Source organism: Rhinopithecus roxellana, chromosome 7 (genome assembly GCF_007565055.1).
Source record: "Rhinopithecus roxellana isolate Shanxi Qingling chromosome 7, ASM756505v1, whole genome shotgun sequence".
Taxonomy (NCBI): Eukaryota; Metazoa; Chordata; class Mammalia; order Primates; family Cercopithecidae; genus Rhinopithecus; species Rhinopithecus roxellana.
In genome coordinates this window covers 25658458-25680956 of record NC_044555.1, presented here as the reverse complement: position 1 = coordinate 25680956, position 22499 = coordinate 25658458, and the positions used below count along the sequence as shown (strand labels likewise).

The 22499-nt window shown below is 40.5% G+C and overlaps 1 protein-coding gene across 2 annotated transcripts in view; it reads right to left on the bottom strand.

The window, feature by feature from the left end:
• OGT (O-linked N-acetylglucosamine (GlcNAc) transferase) overlaps window positions 1-22499 on the bottom strand; it is a 42766-nt gene that overhangs the window by 7246 nt on the left and 13021 nt on the right. For both annotated transcript variants that reach the window (XM_010366585.2, XM_010366586.2), the window contains exons 5-21: window positions 20374-20490; window positions 14298-14377; window positions 13534-13729; window positions 12831-12971; window positions 12140-12240; window positions 11815-11968; window positions 11624-11725; window positions 11248-11427; window positions 9465-9623; window positions 9227-9316; window positions 7053-7178; window positions 5944-6114; window positions 5715-5831; window positions 5457-5627; window positions 4242-4394; window positions 1190-1442; window positions 836-959 (exon numbers count right to left, since the gene is read on the bottom strand). In XM_010366585.2, the coding sequence (XP_010364887.1) occupies window positions 836-959; window positions 1190-1442; window positions 4242-4394; window positions 5457-5627; window positions 5715-5831; window positions 5944-6114; window positions 7053-7178; window positions 9227-9316; window positions 9465-9623; window positions 11248-11427; window positions 11624-11725; window positions 11815-11968; window positions 12140-12240; window positions 12831-12971; window positions 13534-13729; window positions 14298-14377; window positions 20374-20490 (2435 nt within the window). The remainder of the gene's footprint in view (window positions 1-835; window positions 960-1189; window positions 1443-4241; window positions 4395-5456; window positions 5628-5714; window positions 5832-5943; window positions 6115-7052; window positions 7179-9226; window positions 9317-9464; window positions 9624-11247; window positions 11428-11623; window positions 11726-11814; window positions 11969-12139; window positions 12241-12830; window positions 12972-13533; window positions 13730-14297; window positions 14378-20373; window positions 20491-22499) is intronic.

Genomic DNA, 22499 nt, shown 5'->3' with positions numbered 1-22499 from the left:
TTATTCACCAATGCATGAAAAGGCTAGTCCTCAATGCTCCCTCATTGATAACAAAAAATCTTTCTATTGTATAGGCAAATAATGGATATACCCTTAGGATTTTTGTGTGTGTGTGGTTTTTTTGAGGTAAAAGTCTCGCTCTGTCACCCAGGCTGGAGCGCAATGGTGCGATCTCGGCTCACTGCAACCTCTGCCTACCGGGTTGAAGGGATTCTCCTGCCTCAGCCCCCTGAGTAGCTGGGACTACAGGAACATGCCACCACACCCAACTAATTTTTGTGTTTTTAACAGAGACGGGGTTTCACCATGTTGGCCAGGCTGGTCTCGAACTCCTGATCTCAAGTGATCCGCCCGCCTCGGCCTCCCAAAGTGCTGTGATTACAGGCATAAGCCACAACACCCAGCCTCAGTATAATTTTAATTGGCATTTCTACTACAGAGCCTGAAACACTTTCCTGCTAACCTTTTGTATTTCCACTTCGGCAAGGTGTCTCGTCATTTCCATTTTTACTTTCCTACTAGGGGATTTAAAATTTAAATGTTCTGCAGTCTTTACATAGCCAGGCAATTAATACTTTGATATCTGAGACAAAAGTTTTTTTCCCCTCATTTGCCTTTTAATTTTCTTGAATATTTTTTATTCAGTCATTTACTTTTTACATGGTAAAACCTATCGATCACTTCATTTCTAAGAGTTTAGAAAGTACTTCTCCCATCCAGAGGGCATACAACTAGTTCACCTATTTTATATTACACTTATTTTATGGCTTCATTTTATAACAGCTATATTCTCTCTACTTTACCCAATAATTTGTTCAAGGAAAAGTTTACTTACTATTCTAGATCAGTTCCCAGCTTCACAGCTATGTCTTCATATTCTTGTCTGTTTTTAGCAATAAGCTCAAGACAGCCTAAGCAAGTGAGCTGGGAAGCTGCAACTCGAGAAGCAAGAGTCTCTCCTGAAATACAAAAGATAACAACTGCACATCTGAGAACGTAAAACAGCATAGAGTTGTTATTTATGTTAAGCCTCCACACAATGCAGATGAAGAGAATGAAGTAAGTCTCACTTTCTATCACCTTGCCTTTAATGTTGCTCCTAGTATATATAATTTCACTTGGAAGTTTCTCCCCCAAAGGAGATTTTCAAAAGAATGAGGAAGACTCCAGTGATTTATCAGCAACTTACCTGGCATAGTCACCATGGGGGTCCCTGCCCAGAGGACATCCATCCCTGTGGTGTGCCCATTACAGAGTGGAGTGTCCAAGCAGACATCAGCCAGCTGGCCTCTCCTGACATGTTCCTCTTTAGGAGCAACAGGTGAAAAAATGATACGGTTCTGGGGCAGGCCCATGTTTTGTGCATACTGTTGAATATTAGGTTCTCCTACTGCTGGAAAACGCAACAACCAGAGTACACTGTTGGGAACACGCTTCAGAATCTAAAATAGGGAAAATAAGAATAATTATTAATAGCATATCTGCCTATTTCAACAAAGACTCCCAGAGATCTCTAATAATTCTACCACACTCTATTCTTTCCATCCAGATGGAAGCCTGCTGTGAACTCAAGTCTTTCCTTCACAGAGATGAATTAGATCAATTGAATTATCCCTCTTCTGCTTATTAGCTGTCCTCAGAGTGAGTTCAAAGAAAGAGAGGAGACCGATGCTGGAAGACAAAACAAATTACTAATTGGCAAAATCTGAGGCAGCCACCTCCTGTGGGAACTGACAGAGGCAGTGGGTTTTGTTAAGAGAGAGGAATTTTGCATTCCAAATTTCAAATCCCCCACTATGATACAACCAAGAAAGTTACCTCACACTTGCCTAACTTTATTTGCCTAATATAAATCAGTCTTTTCTGTAAAGGGCCAGATGGCAAATATTTTTGGCTCTGTGGCCACACGGACTGTCATAGCTGCTCAGCTCTTCTGTTGTAGCTTGAAAGCAGCCACAGACAGTGTGTAAACAAGTAGGCATGGCTATGTGTCCATAAAAATTTTATTTACAAAAACAAGCAGTGGGCTGGATTTGACCCATAGGTCACAGTTTGCCAACTCCTGATTTAGATTTATATCTACTCTATGTATATTTTTAAGTTCAAAATCCCTTTCTCTGAAAGCTATGAGAACAGATGAACTTCCAAATTCAGAATATTTCAGATTTCAAAAAAAGTAGTGTGTGTGTGTGTGTATTACATAAAACCCTCAGCAGCAACTTCGTATAAACAAACATATTAGTGCCTCTGCATTGAGATGCAGGAATAGTCATATTAAATGGAATAAAAAAAAAAGACTACAAATATCCTGACATAGTTTGACTGTGTCCCCACCCAAATCTCTCTTCTTAAACTGTAGTTCCCATAAGCCCCATATGTCATGGGAGGGATCCAGTGGTAGGTAACTGAATCATGGGGGCAGTTATTCCCAATGCTGCTGTTCGCGTGATAGAGAGTGTGTACTCCCAAGAGCTGATGGTTTTATAAGGGGCTTCTCCCCATTTTGCGCAGCACTTCTTCCTGCCATCATGCGAAGGACATGTTTGCTCCCTTTTCCACCATGACTGTTAAGTTTCCTGAGGCCTCCATAGCCACGCGGAACTGTGAGTCAATTAAACCTCTTTCCTTTATAAATTACCCAGTCTCGGGCAGTCCTTTATAGCAGCATGAGAACGGACTAATACATACCCTAATGGGTTAGTTCAGGTAGTTTTGCTGCCAAACAAATTTGTCACACACTTATGAAAAAGCTTTTGATTTTCAGAGTTTTTGTGAACATCAGGAAGTAAGGATTAAGGACAGTAAACCTGTACTCATCTGCTTCCTCTTCTCTTCTATCCTCCCCTCTCCTCTGAACATAAAACAAAACAGGTATCAGGGGAAAAAATTAACCAAGGAATTATCTCCAGACTACCTAAAGGTAAAACATGCCATTTTATTTTAGTTCTATGGATTAAGAGCCAGTTACAGCTATGCGATATCCCACTTATGCAAACCTATCTGATGAACTGAGAGATTTATGTATAGATCGACTCCTTCGTAACTCTACACTACTACAAGAATGTTAAAAATGGGTGGATGTACATGACAGCATATGCTATCAGTTTAGACCAGGGGTTGGCGAACTACACAGCCTGTGAGCCAAATCTGACATACTGCCAGTTCGCATAAATAAAATTTTATTGGAACACAGCCACACTCATCATTTACAAAATGCCTATGGTTATTTTCGTGCCATGATGGCAAAGCTGAGTAGATGTGAAACAGCATGACCACAAAACTGAAAATATTTACCATCTGGCCCTTTAAGAAAAAGTTTCCTGACCCTTTAGACAGAAGAATGCTTTGAATATGTAAATTTAAAAGGTTCACAATGCCCTATTTAGACACTGGAAGGAGAAACCAAAAATGCCTGAAAAACTACATCTCTTGAAGATTATAAATGAGCACAAGGCCAGGCGCGGTGGCTCAAACATGTAATCCTAGCACTTTGGGAGGCCAAGGTGGGCAGACCTCTTGAGGCCAGGAGTTCGAGTCCAGCCTGGCCAACATGGTGAAACCCCGTCTCTACTAAAAATACAAAAAAAATTACCCAGACATGGTGGCACATGCCTGTAATCCCAGCTATTTGCAAGGCTGAGGCACAAGAATCACTTGAACCTGGGATGCAAAGGTTGCCATGAGGCGAGATCACACCACTGCACTCCAGCCTGAACAACAGAGCAAGATTCTGTTTTTTAAAAAAAGAGCAGAACCCAGCTGAGTCACATGTAAATAAATAAAATACATTTTTTAAAAAGTATTTAAAAAAAAATTTTTTTTGAGACAGAGTTTTGCTCTTGTTGCCCAGGCTAGAGTGCAACAGCATGATTTCGGCTCACTGCAACCTCCGCCTCCTGGGTTCAAGTGATTCTCCTGTCTCAGCCTCCCGAGTAGCTGGGATTACAGGTGCCCACCACCACGTCCGGCTAATTTTTTGGTATTTTTAATAGAGACGGGGTTTCACAATGTTGGTCAAGCTGGTCTCAAGCTCCTGACCTCAGGTGATCCACCTGCATCGGCCTCCCAAAGCGCTGGGATTGCAGGCGCGAGCCACCGCGACCAGCCAAAAAAAAATTTTAAAAAGAAATGAGCAGAACAGCTCCTAAATGGGAGTAGAAGGACCATCTTCAGCAAGAAGCTCTAGATACAAAATCTTTGTTAGTCTCTAAGATGGTAACAATAAGTCTATGCATACTCACATTTGCCCACATCTGCAAAGTAGAAGGGTCAATTTTATACAGCTGATTAAAGTTACAGTATACAATGGCATCTTCTGGTAACCCGTACTGAGAACGGGTGGTTACAATAATGGTACGGGGAACCTCCTCTCCAGTTGCAGCCTTATTGTTGATCTAAAACAAGGAAAAGATGATGGTTATATTTAAAGGCAAAAGGAGTCCAATATTTCAATCCATAAGATCCAAAATGGTCTAACCATTAAAAGTCACTGAAGTTTAAGAAGAGGCAAACCGTTGCGGCATTATCTTAATTTGGGGGAGACTGCACTATGAAACTTCTTGCTCTAACCAAAAAAGGTCTCAAAATCCTATTAACAATCCAACAGCTTTTGATCACTCTTTTCTTCATGAATGAAATGTCCTTTTCTAAATCACATCCACTCCTCAAGGTTAAATTACTCCTCCAAATGGTCTCTTCTCCCAAGAGTGTCTCTCTTCACACCGATCATCACTGTTTCTGAGTTTCTACACACATAATTAGTTTTACCTTGCAATTCTCACATTTGAGTACTGCCTTACATTGTTATATAACTATTACAGGTGTGCAAGGACATCTATGACCTCTAGAGGTCAGAGATCTTTGCCTTATACTCTCTTGATAGAGCTACTTATTTAGGCATGCAATGTATTATTTATTGAGTACATACTACATTACTGTGATTAAGACATCAGTAATTCAATTCAGTAGAGGATACAAACACAGGGAATTATCATCTGTTGTGCTGTATGTAATGATATATTCCAAACATTGCAGAGGTATAAAAGACAGGTACCAATGAAGTAGGGATGGAGACGTTAGCGGTAAGTATGGAAATGGATTCCTGGAAGAGCTGTCTGAACTGAACGTCTGAGTAGGATTTAGCTAGGGAAAGGATGGGTTTACAGAAGCAAGAAACTGTATGGTATGTACAGATAGTTCATCATATAAGACAGTAAAGCCACAGGCAGGGAATAACAAGATATTAACACGGAAGTTTCTCAGTAAGTAATAATCTGCTGGCTGAATCCAGGAGACTTTTAAAATCAGACACACCTACATAAGATGCACATTTCCACTAACTCATTTCCTCATCTATAAAATGGTAATAATGATACTTGCCTCCTAGAGTTATTATGAGGTTTAAGGGAAATAAATGCATACTTGGCGGGACATATAATGGTGTATTATCTTCTCACCTGAGTAGTTGCCAGTCCATTGCTAATACTGAATCCATTAATTGTTATTTGAATCTGTCCTCTGTTAATCATTTCAATAACTGCTTCTGCAATAGTATTCATAGGAATAACAGGCATATTAAGAGCTGTGTTACTGCTGTCTGCATTGTCTCCTCCATCAGGACACTTCATCTAAAAAAAAAAAAAAATGCATGATTACGAAAAAGATCATGAATGCAGTTAACTTCATTTCAATGACAATACTGACTAGGTTCTGACCTTGACGATTTTCACATCTGGTAGACTATCAAGAAATGCTTTGAGGTCGATGCCATTCAGAACTATCCGATTGTCATAAATGTGTCCATTGGACTTAAAATCGATGACTGCTTTTTTCTAATGGAAAAAATAGTTTCAGACATGTCTTTTAGGACTTACATAGACAATAGCAAGGAAATACAAAGCTACAGTTCTTTGAAATTCCCCCATAGCACTGTTTCATACCTACCTTCAGGTGAGGGAACATATTAGCATGATCACCAATAAAAAAAGTATGGGGCATATAAGCCAATTTCTCAGAATACTGCTCAGCAACTTCGGCTGGTGAAGTTTCCTGATCAGTGATAATATAATCCATGAAAAGTGCACCACTCGTCCCAGGGTATCCCAGCCACATTGCCTTAAAAAAAACCAGATCAAAAACTGATTAAGAACTTTCATCAGGATACTTATCTCTAAATTCATCAAGTCATATACATTAAATATGTACAACTTTTTGTATGTCAACTGTACCTCAATAAAATGTTTTTTTAAAAAGGAACCTAAAGGTGCCATAATTAAGTAAATGAACAAGGAGGTCTAACTCTTTTTAAGAGACAGGGTCTCACTCTGTTCCCTAGGCTGAGTACAGTGGTGCAATCGTAGATCACTACAGCCTTGAACTCCTGGGCTCAAGCAATCCTTCTGCCTCAGCCTCCAGAGTAGCCAGGATTACTGGCCTTGCCACAGGCACAGCAAGGCTGACTTCTTTAGTCGAAAGCAATGAAGTAGTTCTTTAAGAGAGACCCTCACTCTGTCGCCAGGGCTGGAGTTCAGTGGCACAGTGATAGTTCACTGCAGCCTCAAACTCCTAGGCTTGAGCAATCCTTCCACCTTAGCCTCCCAAATAGCTGAGATCACAGGGGTGTACCACCACTTCGGCTAATTTTTAAATTTTTTGTACAGATAGGGTGTTTTGCTTTGTTGCCCAGACAGGTCTCAAACTCCTGGTTTCAAGTGATCCTCCTGCCTCAGCATCCCAAAGTGCTGGGATTACAGGCGTGAGCCACTGTACCCAGCCTACATTTTAGACTAACTTTCATAATGCTAAAATGTTCTTCAAATTTGCAAGACAGAGTAACTGTTCATAGCCAACCATGAGCATGTCTCTATATACATGTACCTATAAGCACTGCACTCTACACTCTTTTTGTCCTGCGCATTTCAACAACTTAAAAAAATTAAAAGTATGTCTGCCCTACAGTTTCAAACATCAGTTAACCAGAGGGAGGAAAAGCAGCACATCACTGTCTTCTTAGCCAAATACATGTTATAAGTGATGACTGTTAATTTGTTTACCTGAATAGGAGCTGGCCTGAGAGCAAAGAGCTCATTTCGAGCGCCCTTGGTATAGCCATTCATATTTACAAGGATATGAATTCCATCCTGATGGATGCGATCAGCTGCTTTTCCATTGCATGGAATCTACAGAATAGAAAATAAGAACTCACTATGTATAATCTCAGATCAATTCCATTAGTTTTAATGGCATTTAACATAATTCAGATTCCTAGATGGAAAAGTGGTAAGAACACAAATTAACTATATTAATTCGGGCACAAATATAGTTAACTGCCATTAAAATGGGCCCAAAGCATTAGAGAAACAGAACACAGAGGAGGAGAGTTCACTTCTGGATTGAATGTATGAGTAACAACATTTTATAGAGAAATTGGTATTTGAAATTTGTAATCTTTTTTTTTTTTTGGTAGGGACAGGGTCTCACTATGTTGCCCGTCATGGCCTCAAGCAATCCTCCCACCTCATTGTCCCAAAGGATTATACACATGAGCCACTGCACCCAGCCTAGAACTGGTATTTGAAATAGGTCTTCAAAGACGAATAGGAGTTTGAAGGAGTTTAACAGAATACAATCTCAGTAGAGAACAGGATGAATGAAGAACTAGAGTAAAGTGTGAGGGAGTTTAGAAAATGGTGAGTAGGCTGGGCATGGTGGCTCACACCTGTAATCCCAGACCTTTGGGAGGCCGAGAAGGGTGGATCACCTGAGGTCAGGAGTTCGAGACCAGCCTGGCCAATGTGGTGAGACCCCTGTCTCTACTAAAAATACAAAAATTAGCTGGGTGTGGTGGCAGGCGCCTGTAATCTCAGCTACTCAGGAGGCTGAGATAAGAGAATCGTTTGAACCTGGGAGGTGGAGGTTGCAGTGAGCCGAGATCATGCCACTGCATTCCAGCCTGACTCCATCTCAAAAAAAAAAAATAGTAATTCACTTCTATTTGACATAAGGTATACATGATGTAGAATGGTGGGTGAAAGTATTAACAAAGTTGTGGCAAACAGAGAAAGGTTACAAAAGCTATGCTGAAGAGTTTAGACTGCAGTCAATCAGCAGTGACTCCCTAAAGGTCTCAGAGATAGAAAGAGGTATGCTTCTTGGTCACAAAGAGTCTAACTGTGTATCAAAAATGGCCAGGCAAACTTTCGAAGCAACAGCTATATTGCAAAATTTGTTGGTACATACTATTTATTAAATGAGAAGTCTCAAAACCTTTCTGCTAGGACTTCAGTGATTCATATGTATATACACATACACATGTATGTTTTTACATATATGCATACATACCATACCTGCATGTGTATGTACATACATACATGTGTGTACACAAACACTATGTAGAGTTTATTCTATCAGTCAAAGTGGCTAATAGAGTCTACAAAGAAAAAACTGTAGCCTACATACTCAGCAAATTAATTCCCCCACAGGTTTCAATCTTAATTTATCATAAAACTTATGTTCCTAGAGGATACAACAATAGAACAAATACAGAAATAAAGATAACCAAAGGCAAAGGCCCATGGAAACCGATGAACCATAGTTCATCTATCTTCTTTTTCTTTTCATTTTTTGAGACGGAGTCTTGCTCTGTCACCAGGCTGGAGTGCAGTGGTGCAATCTCAGCTCACCGCAACCTCCGCCTCCCGGGTTCAAGCGATTCCCCTGCCTCAGCCTCCCAAGTAGCTGGGATTACAGGCATGCACCATCACACCCAGCTAATTTTTTGTATTTTAGTAGAGACGGGGTTTCACCACGTTGGTCAAGATGGTCTCATCTCCTGACCTCGTGATCTGCCCACCTCGGCCTCCCAAACTGCTGGGATTACAGGCGTGAGCAACCACACCTGGCCCTATTTTCTTTAAAAGACCTATTTATTCTTCTCCCAAGTTACCATTTTGTTAATATTTATTAAGTATCTTCTGTCACAAGTGCTGGCTCAATCTCCACAAAAGTTGTATGTCCAAGCACAAGCATAACACATTTCTGTTTCATTTGCAACCTCAGAAAAAGGCATGCTGATTTAACATAAATGACCAAGGAAATAAGATCAACACAATTGCCTATATGTGGTAGTACAGCATTTAATACCTATCATCAAAAAATAAACTACATGCTAATAGTTCTATTTAAACTTGCTCAAAATAAAAAGTTAAAGTATGAGAGTTTTATCTACCTGAGAAAGATCAATGAAATGATTGGCTTCTGCCATCACCTTCACTCGGAAGTTTGTGCCATCATCTGGGCTCAGGGCATAACAGAACACCTGAAAGGCAGCACATGGCATATTTAATAGCATTGGCTCAAATCTTTCCAAAAGACACTGGGTTTCCATGCCTAATGGTGACATACCAACATTGTGGGTTTTTTTCTTTTTTAAACAAATAGTGATTCTAGAGAAACATTAGTCTTACCTCAAATTTATCAGGATTGTGCATGCCTGGAATAGACTGCATGAGGTGAGAAGTAGGATGATTCCCAAAGTCAGAACTCACATATCCTACACGCAGCCGACCATCACTGAGCTTCAAGTCTTTTGGATGTTCATATGGTGGTTTATGAAGAACATTAATCTATCAACAGAATCCAATGCTTGTTAGTAAAATTTACACATATATTTTCATCTAGGAAAACTGACGAAAAACACACCAAACCAAATCTCACACCTGTTGAAAAAGGTCTGCCCAGAGCATTTAGTTAATATTTCCAGAGAGATGCAACCTCAGCACTTCATGTAATATGCTTCATACTTTGACCTGCTCCTGAAATCTATAAAGCACAAGCAAATCCCAGCACTTTGGGAAGCCAAGGAGGCAGATCACTTGAGGTCAGGAGTTTGAGACCAGCCTGGCCAACACAGTGAAATCCCGTCTCTACTTTAAAAAAAAAAAAAAAAAAAAAAAAAAAAAACACACACACACAAAAATTAGCTGGGCGTGGTGACACGTGCTTGTAGTCCCAGCTACCTGGGAGGCTGAAGTGGGAGAATCGCCTGAACCCAGGAGGTGGAGGTTGCAGTGAGCCGAGGTTGTGCCACTGCACTCCAGCCAGGGCAACAGAGCAAGACCCTGTCTCAAAAAAAAAAAAAAAAAAAGTGTGAGCAAATCTAAAACTTGTAGGTATGAAGCAGTATGGACAGAGCATGATAAACCCTCCAGCATTTTAGAAAATTCTAGAGAAACATTTTCTAAAAACAAAATTATGGCCGGGGACAGTGACTCATGCCTATAATCCCAGCACTTTGGGAGGCTGAGGCAGGCGGATCAGCTGAAGTCAGGAGTTCGAGACCAGCCTAGCATGGCAAAGCCCCATCTCTACTAAAAATACAAAAATTAGCTGGGCATGGTGGCAAACACCTGTAATCCTAGCTACTCGGGAGGCTGAGGCACAAGAATTGCTTTAACCTGGGAGACAGAGGTTGCAGTGAGCTGAGATGGCACCACCACACTGCAGTCTGGGTGAAAGAGACTCTGTCTCAAAATTAAAAAAAAAAAAAAAGCACACCTAGCACTCCAATCTATCATCCAACCTTTGATCCAATCCTTGATCAAGTAGTGCTCTAATTCTCAAAGGTGAATACAAAATACCAAGCACTCCATTAAACATGATGGCTGGCCAGGCACGGTGGCTCACACCCATAATCCCAGCACTTTGGCAGGACGAGGTGGGCAGATTGCTTGAGCCCAGAGGTTCGAGACCAGCTTGGGCAATATAGCAAAACCCCATCTCTACAAAAAATACAAAATTAGGTGTGGTGGCATGCGCCTGTAGTCCCAGCTACTCAGGAGGTTGAGGTGGGAGGATCACCTAAGCTCAGGGAGGTCGAGGCTGCAGTAAGCCATAATTACACCGCTGAACTCCAGCCTGGGCGACAGAGCAACACCCTGTCTCAAAAACAAGAAAAAAAAAAAAAAAAAAGATAAAAGAAAAAAAAATTATGGCTTTCAAGTTAAAGCAAAGTACCATCAGTCTATTGTTAGTGTTTAAGTGAAGGAGTTAAGGATTCCATCTTAGGAAGTACAGGGGGTTATACTCAGGACAAAATGGAAGGGGTTCTGAAGTGGCTCACAAGTTTTATTTCTCAATTTGGGTGGTGTTCACTTTATAATCATTCATTAATCCACAGATTTGATTTGCACAGTTTTCTGTATTTGTGTTTTAGTTTACAACAAAAAGATTAAAAGAAAAGAATCACACCTTATCTAAGCACAGGTTGCCATGCCTCTCAGCAATAGCCTTCCTGAAGCCATGAGAAAGAGGATATAGCATACTATGATGAGGATGCACAGAAGGCAACCTATTCTTCTCTAACTGGTCAGCCACAATACTGACCAACTTCTTCATTCGTTCATCATAGTCTGTCCAATCACAGACAATCTAGAGAAAGCAAAAAGAAGTTATTATCCAGAAAGCCCTATCCCAGGATTTAATATTTGGTATGTCTTTGGCCTAAAGTAATGTCAGATAGCCTATTAAAAACACTATTTCCAGTCAGGCTTGGATTCTTATGGCACATAACAATTAAAAAGCTATTACAACACTGAGAGCCAATTACTGGCCTGTTATTCTTTACCTGCAGGCAATGAGCCAAGTTACAATAAGCATCAGGAAAATCAGGCTTAAGTTTCAGAGCCGTGCGGTAAGAAGCTATAGCCTCTGGAATATTCCCTGAATCCTGGAAAATAAATAAAGCAGGATGGTAAAAAGTTTCCAAAACTTAAATTTTAGGTGTTAAATTGCACATATTATAATAAACAGTAGTACCTTATGAATGGAAGCCAGATTGCTATGCGCATCTGCAAATGCAGGATTAATTTGGATGGCACGCGTATAACACTGCAAGGCTCCCTGAACATCCTGCATCTCCTTTAGAGTGTTTCCCATATTAGAGTAGGCATCAGCAAAGGTAGGACTGATTCTAAAAGAGAAGTCCAAGGTTTTATTTCTCCAATACAAAAATCTTTAACCCACTGTAATGCTAACTTATTCTGTTGTTATTTAAAGCCATTTTAGCATCTGCAGTGTGCCGAATGTCAAACATTTTAAAATTAAGAATAATTTTAAAAATAAGGCCGTTAGTGTCTCTTACCGAATAGCCTCCTTATAATGCATCAGAGCTTCCTGCAGTTTTCCCTGCTGCTGCAGTACACTTGCTAAATTTGAATGGGCAGCAGCAAACTCTGGGAAGACCTATAAAGAGTCAAGATCATAACTGAGGTTAAAAAATTTGCTAAAGCAGCGGTAATAACTCACCACAACCTTAAGAACTTTGCCCAAGTACGTTTACATCCCTAAACTTGTCTCTACCTTTTCAAAGTCTACTCATTCTCAAATTCTACCTCTTCCTCTATTTTATACCTCTTCTTGTTTCAAACATAATGAGGTACACCTCTTCTGCTCTTAGTTTATCCTGACCACCTGACTCCAACACCACTGAGATCTCTCTCTGCTAAACTCCTACCGTATCTACTAACCACTACTATACAGCCATCAGGCACTAAGATTTTATACTTATCAGTAACTTCTCTTGAACTGTGGGTTAATGTTTAATTTTTTTGTACAGATCTTATCCACAGAATAATGAACTCTGAATGCAGGGATCTTCTGGAATGTCACATAGGGCCTCACATCATACCTTAGGTACTCAATTACTATTTCAATGAATAATCCTCTTGTAAATGATTCAACCACTATTTTTACAAAAGAGGTGGATGATGGTAAACTTAACTGCTTTCCCTCTACTATCACGCTAAATACCCAGCTACACCACCCTCACATACTTCTAATGCTTTACGATACAAGCGAACTGCCTCTTCAATGTTTCCCTGTTCTCGTTTGATATTGGCTAGGTTATTCAGAGAGTCTGCATGGGTGGGACACAGACGGAGAGCTGTATTATAACAATCTTCTGCTTCAGCAACCTAGAAAACAAAACAAAGTCTTCAAAAACTGTAGAGAATCATAAAGCCTCCACTGATACTATTCTAATAATTGCTTAATTAAGCCTAATGGCTGGTAATGCTACAGAAAATTGCTATTTTTTGGTATTCTTACCCTCAACCAAAACTCTAAAGTAAACCAATATACCATCTCAATACTTGAACAAAAGACTTTCATTTTTTGCTGTTTTTTGGTTTTTGTGATTTTTTGAGACAGAGTCTTCTGTTGCCCAGGCTGGAGTGCTGTGGCACAATCACGGCTCACTGCAGCTCCAACCTCCCAGGACTCAATCGATCCTCCCACCTTGGCCTCCCAAGAAGCTGGGATTACAGGTGCACGCCACCATGCCCGGCTAATTTTTGTATTTCTTGTAGAGACAGGGTTTCGTCATGTTGCCTAGGCTGGTCTCAAAACCCTAGGCTCAAGCAATCCTCCCATCTCACCCTCCCGAAGTGCTGGCATTACAAGTGTGAGCCGCCACACCTGGCCAGAAAAGACTCTTAATCCTACCAGATAACAAATAGAATGAGTAAAAATCCTTACACTGCCCTTCTCTTTGAGAGCATTGGCTAAGTTGCAGTAAGCATCAGGGAAATGTGGTTGTAGTTCGATAGCCCGCCTGTAGGTGTCTATTGCCAGATCTATCAGGCCTTGCTCATAGTATACACAAGCCAGGTTGCCATGTACCACTGCATGATTCGGACTCAAACTTAGGGCACGAAGATAAGCTGCCACAGCTCTGTAAATAAACACACACACACACATACACAAAATGTAACTCATTCTTAATGGATGGTTTGTTACAACTCATTCAAGCTGTACTATATCAAAATATATCAAGTCATTGTAATTACATAATTCATGCTGTATTATATTTTAACCTCAAACCAAAATCATACCTTTATAAAATGTGTCTTTACACTGAGAAATTTTGTACTCCCACATAAAAAATAGGCTGCCCTTTCACAACAACAACAAAAAGTTAAAAGTCAGGATTTACTGTGCTTTCTAAATCAGGTCAAAGGAATAATTTAGTCTAAGAAAGAACCACTTCAACCATTTTACAATTAAAAAATTTCAACTAAACTCCCAATGAGAAGGATAATGGCTTTGAGGAAAGCCAACAACAAAAACTCAGGCAACGAACACCTATAAATAAAAGGCAACACAGCAGACATGGGCAGGGAACAACGTACTAGAAAAGGCAAATGTGTTTCAATTGACTATTGTCATCATTTCGCTCCAAACTGTCAAGTGTCAATACAACAAAGATTCAAGAAAATTTATTAAACAGAACATTCTCTCACCTGTCAAAAATGCGTGCCTCTTTCAAGACATTTCCTAAATTGATATAAGCATCCAGAAAGTTTGGGTCAAGGGTGACAGCCTAAAAATTTCAGGACAGTTAGTTACTCACAGCAAGTTAGGATTTCACCAGATCAACTTCCCAATTACAGTTTTTTTACTCCAAGGTCCTTGCAGAGTTTCAATTACATTTCATTTTAATAAACCAATGATTTATTTAGTGCCTTCTCATTATTTTTACAAACCTCAATATTATCAAAGTAACTTCTCATGCCTCATGTTCTCAGGAGCAAAATGGGTCCTGAACAGAAAAATTTAAAATGGGCCTGCTCCAATTTCATTAAACTGAATACTTCTAATGATTGGCCCTATTTTATTCACAATTACACCAGTTTAACTCTTCTGAAAAAATAGTGGCAAAAGAGGCAGCAAACTCTTACTGAAAAGGAAAATATATACCTCAGTTGTATGCATAGAACTACATGCTCAGCAAGACCTTATTAAGACATGCAAATAGTGCTGTATATACAGTAAGATACAATACTTCAAGGAAATACTAACCATTAAACGGTATCATTCAAATAGCTGTCATGTTGTCTAGAGCAGTGATTCTCAACCCTGGCAGTATATTAAGAATTTACCTCCTAGAAAAGGTACCTAGGCTCTATCACAGGCCAGTTAAATCAGACCCTCTGAAGATAGGGTCCAGATCTTTTATAAGCTCCTCATGTGTAACCAAGGAAGAGAACCACTGATCAAGAAAGATACTGGCTCATGCCTGTAATCCCAGCACTTTGGAAGGCCAAGGCGGGCAGATCACTTGAGGCCCGGGGTTCAAGACCAGCCTGGCCAACATGGTGAAATCGTGTCTCTACTAAAAAAAAAAAAAAAAAAAAATTAGCCAGGCATGGTGGCTAACACCTGTAATCCCAGCTACTCGGGAGGCTGAGGCAGGAGAATTGCTTGAACCTGGGAGGCGGAGGCTGCAGTGAGCCGAGATCGTGCCACTGCACTCTAGCCTGGGCAACAGAGTGAGACTCTGTCTCAAAAAAAATAAAAAAAGAACACTTCATCTTCACTTAGATGACAACTCTGTAGTAAACACAGCGTGATGCATTTAATTTAGATTGTCTATAGTGATAGATGTCCACTCCAAAAACTTTTAAACTTTATAATAGAAACGTCTAAACACATACAAAAGTAGAGGAACATAACACCCAGTCTCCATTATTCATTTTCAACAATTCATATATCATGTTTGATCTTATTTAATCCATACTCCAACTTACTCCCCCTCTTCGCAGATCATTTTGAAGCAAAACCCAGACACATTCCATTCGAAAATATTTCAGTATGTATCTCAGGGACAACACAAGCTTTTTCCTCCCAACCTAACCACAATACCATTATCCTACTTAACAAACAAACAAAAAAAGACAGCAATTCCTTCATATTAAATATCGGCTGGGCGCGGTGGCTCATGCCTGTAATCCTAGCACTTTGGGAGGCCGAGGCAGGTCGACTGCCTTAGCTCAGGAGTTCAAGACCTGGGCAACATGGCAAAACCCCGTCTCTACTAAAAATACAAAAAGTTAGCCGGGCGTGATGGCGTATGCCTGTAGTCCCACCTACTCCGGAAGCTGAGGCAAGTGAATCCCTTGAGCCCAGGAGGTGAAGGTTGCAGTGAGCCAAGATCACACCACTGCACTCCAGTCTGGGAGACAGAGTAAGACCCTGTCTCAGAAAAAAAAAAAAAAAAAAAAATTCCATTCAGTGGTCCAATTTCTCATTGAGTCAGGATCCAAATAAGACCCATATAATTTGTCAATGTGCCTTTCTTTCAATCCTTTAAAAGTTTATTTATTTATTTATTTATTTATTTTTGGAGGTGGAGTGTCACTCACTCTGTCGCCCAGGCTGGAGTGCAGTGGCACAATCTTGGCTCACTGCAACCTCCTCCTCCCAGGTTCAGGCAATTCTCCTGCCTCAGCCTCCTGAGTAGCTGGGATTATAGGCACAGGCCACCGCACCCGGCTTTTTTCTTTCTTTTGTATTTTTAGTAGAGATGGGGTTTCACCATCTTGGCCAGGCTGGTCTCAAACTCCTGACCTCAAGTGATCCACCTGCCTCAGCCTCCCAAAGTGCTGGGATTACAGGGGTGAGCCACCACACCCAGCCTAAAGTTTAATTCAAATTTCCATTTTTATTACTACAATTTGTTGAAGTAAGGTCAGCTTCCCAAAGTTTGAATTTTGCTGACTGCATCCCTATGGCGTCCTTTAACATGTTTCCTGTCCCGTATATCTCCTATGAATTGGTAGGTAGAACCAGAAGCTTAATTAGGTTTGTGTTCTTTTCTCTTTTTGCAAGACTACTTCACCAGTGAAATTGTTTATCACAAGGTACTTAATACCTGATTATATCTCATTTTTGTCACTGATAAATGCTTTATTTATTTTATTTATTTTTTTTTTTTTTTGAGATGGAGTCTTGCTCTGTCACCCAGGCTGGAGTGCAATGGCGCAATCTTGGCTCACTGCAACCTCCGCCTCCCAGGTTCAAGCGATTCTCCTGCCTCTGCCTCTCGGGTAGCTGGGATTACAGGCTCCTGCCACCATGCCCAGCTAATTTTTGTATTTTTAGTAGCGACCGGGTTTCACCATGTTGGCCAGTCTGGTCTCAAACTCCTGACCTCAGGTGATCCACCCACCATGGCCTCCCAAAGTGCTGGGATTACAGGCATGAGCCACCACGCCCGGCCTAAATTCTTTAACTATTAATGATGATACTATATCATTCCTTCTTCACTTATTAGCTAGAATGCTTTTATAAAGAGAAGCTTCCCCCATCAACTATTAGGTTACTCTATGGTCCAATTCATACAGGAGAGGGAAGACAAACGCTTTATACTTTTAATTTTTAAATTTAAAGTTGACATATAATTGTGTATATTTATGGCATACAATGTGATGGTTTGATCCATGTATACATTTTAGAAATATTCAACCAAGCTAATTAACATATCCATCACCTATTTTCTGTGGTTGAGGACATTAAAAACCTATTCTTTTTGCAATTTTGAAATATACATGATTAACAACTGTGGTCACCATGCAGTACTATAGATGACTAAAACTTACTCCTCCAGTCTAACTGAAACTTTGTGCACTTTGACCAATATCTCCCTTTTCCCCATCCCTCCTTCACCCCTCAAGCCTCACCACCTTTCTACTGTTTCTATGAAATCAACTTTTTTAGATTCCACAAATACGTGATATAATACAGTATCTAACTTTCTGTGCCTGGTTTATTTCACTTAGCATAAAGCACAGGTAACAAAAGCAAAAATACGCAATGAGATTGCATCAAACTAAAAAGCTTCTGCACGGTAAAGGAAACAATTACACAGCCTGAATAGGCAACCCCCGGGTTAGGAGATTTGCAAACTATACATCTGATAAAGGGATAAGGAACTCAACTCAGTAGCCAATACACCCATTAAACTACAGGCAAAGGATCTAAACAGACATTTCTCAAAAGAAGAGGTACAGGCCAGGCACAGTGGCTCATGTCTGTAATCCCATCACTTTGGGAGGTCAAGATGGGAGGTTTGAGCTCAGGAGTTTGAGGTTGCAGTGAGCTATTATGACGCCACTGCACTCCAGCCTGGGCAACAGAGCAGGACCTCATCTCAAAAAAAAAATGGCAGGTAAGATGCATAAAAACTATGCTCAACATCACTAATCATCAGGGAAATGCAAAATAAAACCATGAGTTAGCATCTCACACTTGTTAGTATAGCTATCATCAAAAGGACGAATAATAACAAGTATTAGTGACGATGTAAAGAAAGGGAAGCCTTGTAACTGATGGGGGAAGTATAAATTGGTAAAGCCGTTTTGGGAACTAGTATAGAGGTTCCTCAAAAACTTTATTCTTCTCTTTTTAACCAGTTTTCCAAATTAATTGCTCCTTAATATATAAGTCTTCCAAAGGTGACCAATGAATGTTTTAGCATAATTATGAGCTCATAGATTTAAACATATTTGGTAAGTTGTAGTATATTTCAGTTATTATTCCTATTGATGCTCAAGTCTCCATCTTTATCTTTAGCCAGTGGGAGCCTCCTCAAGTTGCTTCCTGAGTCCTTTTGACACAAAGTAATATGTCAAAGCTTCCTTGCTTTCTGGTATGACCAGACATTCCAAAACATTTTTTAAATTTGCTGCCCCAGACCTGGAATCTGCCTTTTCACCAAGAAGCCCTGCTTCTTTAAAGCCCATTTATAAAAATCATTTTTAATTACTAAAGTACATTTTTTTTGAGACAGGGTCTCACTCTGTCGCCCAGGCTGGAGTGCAGTGGCATGATCACAGCTCACTGCAGACTCAAACTCCCAAGCTCAGGTGATCCTCCCATCTCAGCCTCCCCAGTAGCTGTGACTACAGGCGTGGACCACCACGCATGGCTACTTTTTGTATTTTCTGTAGAGATAGGGTCTTACTATGTTGCCCAGAATGGTCTCAAAATACTAGACTCAAGCAATCCTCCTACCTCAGCCTCCCAAAGTGCTGGTTACGGGTGTGAGCCACTGTACACAGCCTAAAGTACATTTTCAACACAAAACTGGAAACTGCCATACCATGTGCTATCCAGCAAACACTGCAACAAAGATATTCCTCAACTTAGGATGGGGTTATGTCCCAATACACCCATCATAAGTTGAAAATACCTTAAGTCGAAATGCATTTAAAACACTGAACATCCTAGCTTAGCCTAAATTTTTTTTTTTTTTTTTTTTTTTGAGACAGGGTCTCACTTTGTCACCCACGCTGGAGTACAGTGGTGCAATCTCGGCTCACTGCAACCTCCAGCTCCCAGGCCCAAGCAATCCTCCCACCTCAGCCCTGCAAATGGCTGGGACTACAGGTGCACACCACCACACCCAGCTAAAATTTTTGTAGAGACAGGGTCTCGTTATGTTGTCCAGGCTGGTCTTCAACTCCTAAGCTCAAGCAATCTGCCCTCGGCTTCCCAAAGCACTGGGATCACAGGTGTGAGCTACCGCACCTGGCCCACCTAGCCTCATTTTAAACATGCTCAGAACACATTAGTCTACAGTTGGGTAAAATTATCTAATACAAAGCCCTTTTTTAAAACTTTAATATGAGTTTTATTTTAATTCCAACATTTATTTTAGGTTCGGGGTACACATGCAGGTTTGTTACATGGGTAAATTGTGTCAAAGCAATTTGGTATACAAATGATTTTGTCCATCAGGTAGTGAACATAGTACCCAGTGAGTAGTTTTTGTACCCTCACACTCCTCCCACACTCCATCCTCAAGTAAGCCCTGCTGTCTATTGTTCCCCTTTCTGTCCATGTGTACCCAATGCTTAGCTCCCACTTGTGAGTACGTGCAGTATTTGGTTTTCTGTTCCTGCGTTAATTCACTTAGGATAATAACCTCCAGCTGTGTCCATGCTGCTACAAAGGACATGATTTCATTTGTGATGGCTACATGGTATTCCATGGCATATATGTACCACATTTTCTTTAGCCCACCATTGATGGGCATCTAGGCTGATTCCATGTCTTTGCTATTGTGAAGTGATGAACATATGCATGCATGTGTCTTTATGGTACCTTTTTATTTTTTAATCTTAGAGACAGGGTCTCACTCTGTCACTCAGGCTAAGTACAGTGGCATGGTCATAGCTCACTGCAGCCTCAAACTCCTGGGCTCAAGTGATCCTCCGGCCTCAGCCTCCTTCCTATTTTATAATAGTGTGTTGGGCATCTCATGTAATTTACTGAATCTTGTATTGAAAGGGAAAACTAGAAAGGCTACATGGGTACTCAAAGTACAATTTCTATTGAATGTGTATCTCTTTTGCACCACTGTCAAGTTGAAAAAATATTTAAGTCAAGTCATTGTTCTCTGTAAGTCACATACTGCCTATACTGCCAGAGAAACAAAGATATAATGTGACTGGTTAACACCTATTATTTAGTTCTAGTAAAAACACTACACACGTAAGCACTTCAAAAATACCAATTATTAATTTAATGACTAACCTTTTCAAAGTGATGAATTGCAAGCCAAATTTCCCCTTGTGCATTGAAAACACAGCCAAGATTACTCCAAGCTACTGCAAAGTTCGGTTGCGTCTCAATTGCTTTCAAATAACATGCCTTAGGAGGGGTTAATGAAAGAAGATGGGAGGGAAAGGAGGTAAAGGGAAAGGGGAAAATTTGTAAAGGGAAAAAAAAAAGATTGGGGGGAGGGGGGAAGAAGGTGATATCATTATTCCTTCTCTGACCAGCCAAAAGTGACCCTGCAGCATAGGCTCGCTTGCGCCAAAACTAATGCGCTGCCACAGCTGGCTGCTCCTGCGCCTGCGCCACCAGAACCCAAGTGCAAACCACCATGTTCAGTTCTGCCAACCAAAGACCAACCCTTACACTGGGACTTAACTGTGAAGTCAGGTGCTATAAGGCTCTGTGATGGAGTTTTCTTATCCAAACAACTACTGACCCTTGTCATGTTTTCAAGTGCTATCTAGAGGGCGCAACTTGAGGCCGAGTTTTCCTACCCCCACTGTTTCCCAAAGTGTGTTCTATGAGGTGTTAAGAGGTATGGCTGAAAAAAAAGGAGTTCATGATCAAATAAATTAGGAAAACGGGTTTCTTTACTGGACTTCCCTAAGCCTTTAATAGTATAACAGGGTTCCCTGAACTTAGTTGACCATGGAACTCTTCTTTCATTGGGCATTTTATTAGAATACTAGGAAACACATTTTGGGAAATGCTGCTCTTCAACAACGTTCCTCACTAACATCAAAACTATGCTACTGAAGAGAAAAATGTCTTTCTGCCAAGTTGGATATCATAAAGCCAGGCCTTAAGTTACATTCTCACAATGCCCCTGTCTCCCAAGGAGGACTGAAGCTGAAACCTCACATGACAGGATTGCACCTAGGTTGAGGTCCCTGTAATGCGAGCGCAAACATCGCTTGCGCAACCTAACAGCATCGCACTGCGCAATCGCTGCGAACTGCTGCGCTACATAGAACACCCCCAGACGCAGCAAACGGCCAACCAGATCCATTAATCTACTAGACAGGCCCATAGAGAATATTCGTTTAATGAGATTAGTTGGACTCGAGGTACGTTAAAACCCAATTTTATCCAAAAAGGCTACAGAATAGGACTGAGGGAGCCAGTCAATCAGATTACTCATCTAGTCAACCGTTCACAGGGGTTCATTCGCACGCAATGCGCATTAACGCTGCGCAGCCTGTGCGCTACTGCAGGGTCACAGCGCATCATCAGAAGAGCAGAATGCTGCAATCCAAACAAAGAAGAAAAAAGGAAAAAAAAATGAACAACAAGAAGAGTTAGAAGCTTTTACTAAGTAAATTATCTCTAATAATTTTTAATATCAATTAACTTTTACTTATCTTTGACAGAATTGTGGCTATAGTATAAAACATTCTCTTACATAACTTGCTTGTAAATAAAATTATTTTAAGCTGTTTCTGAAGCCACAAGACAGAAGATTCAGGCATGGAGGCAAATTGTTTTGCTGTGGCAGTTACAAACCCGTTACCATATTTCTCATCATGTGACTTTTCGGTGCGTTCCTTGCTGGAAGAGGAGGAGGAGGTTGTGTGTCTGCCCTAGATCCAGGCCTCGAGCTCCCTTCAGCGAGGCACCTTACGCATGGAATAGGAGGTTTCACCCACCTGAAACCTTCTAAATACAATATCAATGGTGAAAAACCAAAAACAAGAGAGAAAATAAAAACAAGATCATTAGTAAAAGTTCAACAAAGCAATTGAAATTCTTTGGATGTCTATTACATATGGGAATGAGGACAGTCTCAAGTCTGTAACATGGGAAACATGCAGAAGGGAGAGGGTTAATCAGGGCTATTGCATACAGCAGGGATTTTTGCTGGAAGAAAGGCTCTTCATTTTCTACAAAGACAACTTAATTTTGCTTCCATCTACTAGGAATATGCTGGCTTGAATTTTCAAATGCACTGATTACAAAAGAAATACATTGCATTTCACTCAAGAGTATTTTCTTGTTTACTAAGTTCTCACAAAAAAACAGAATAACATTTTTCAAACTAGGTGTCTCCAGAGCTCTGAAATAAAGAAGTCAGCAACCTAAGGCAGGCGCAATGTCTCAGCCTA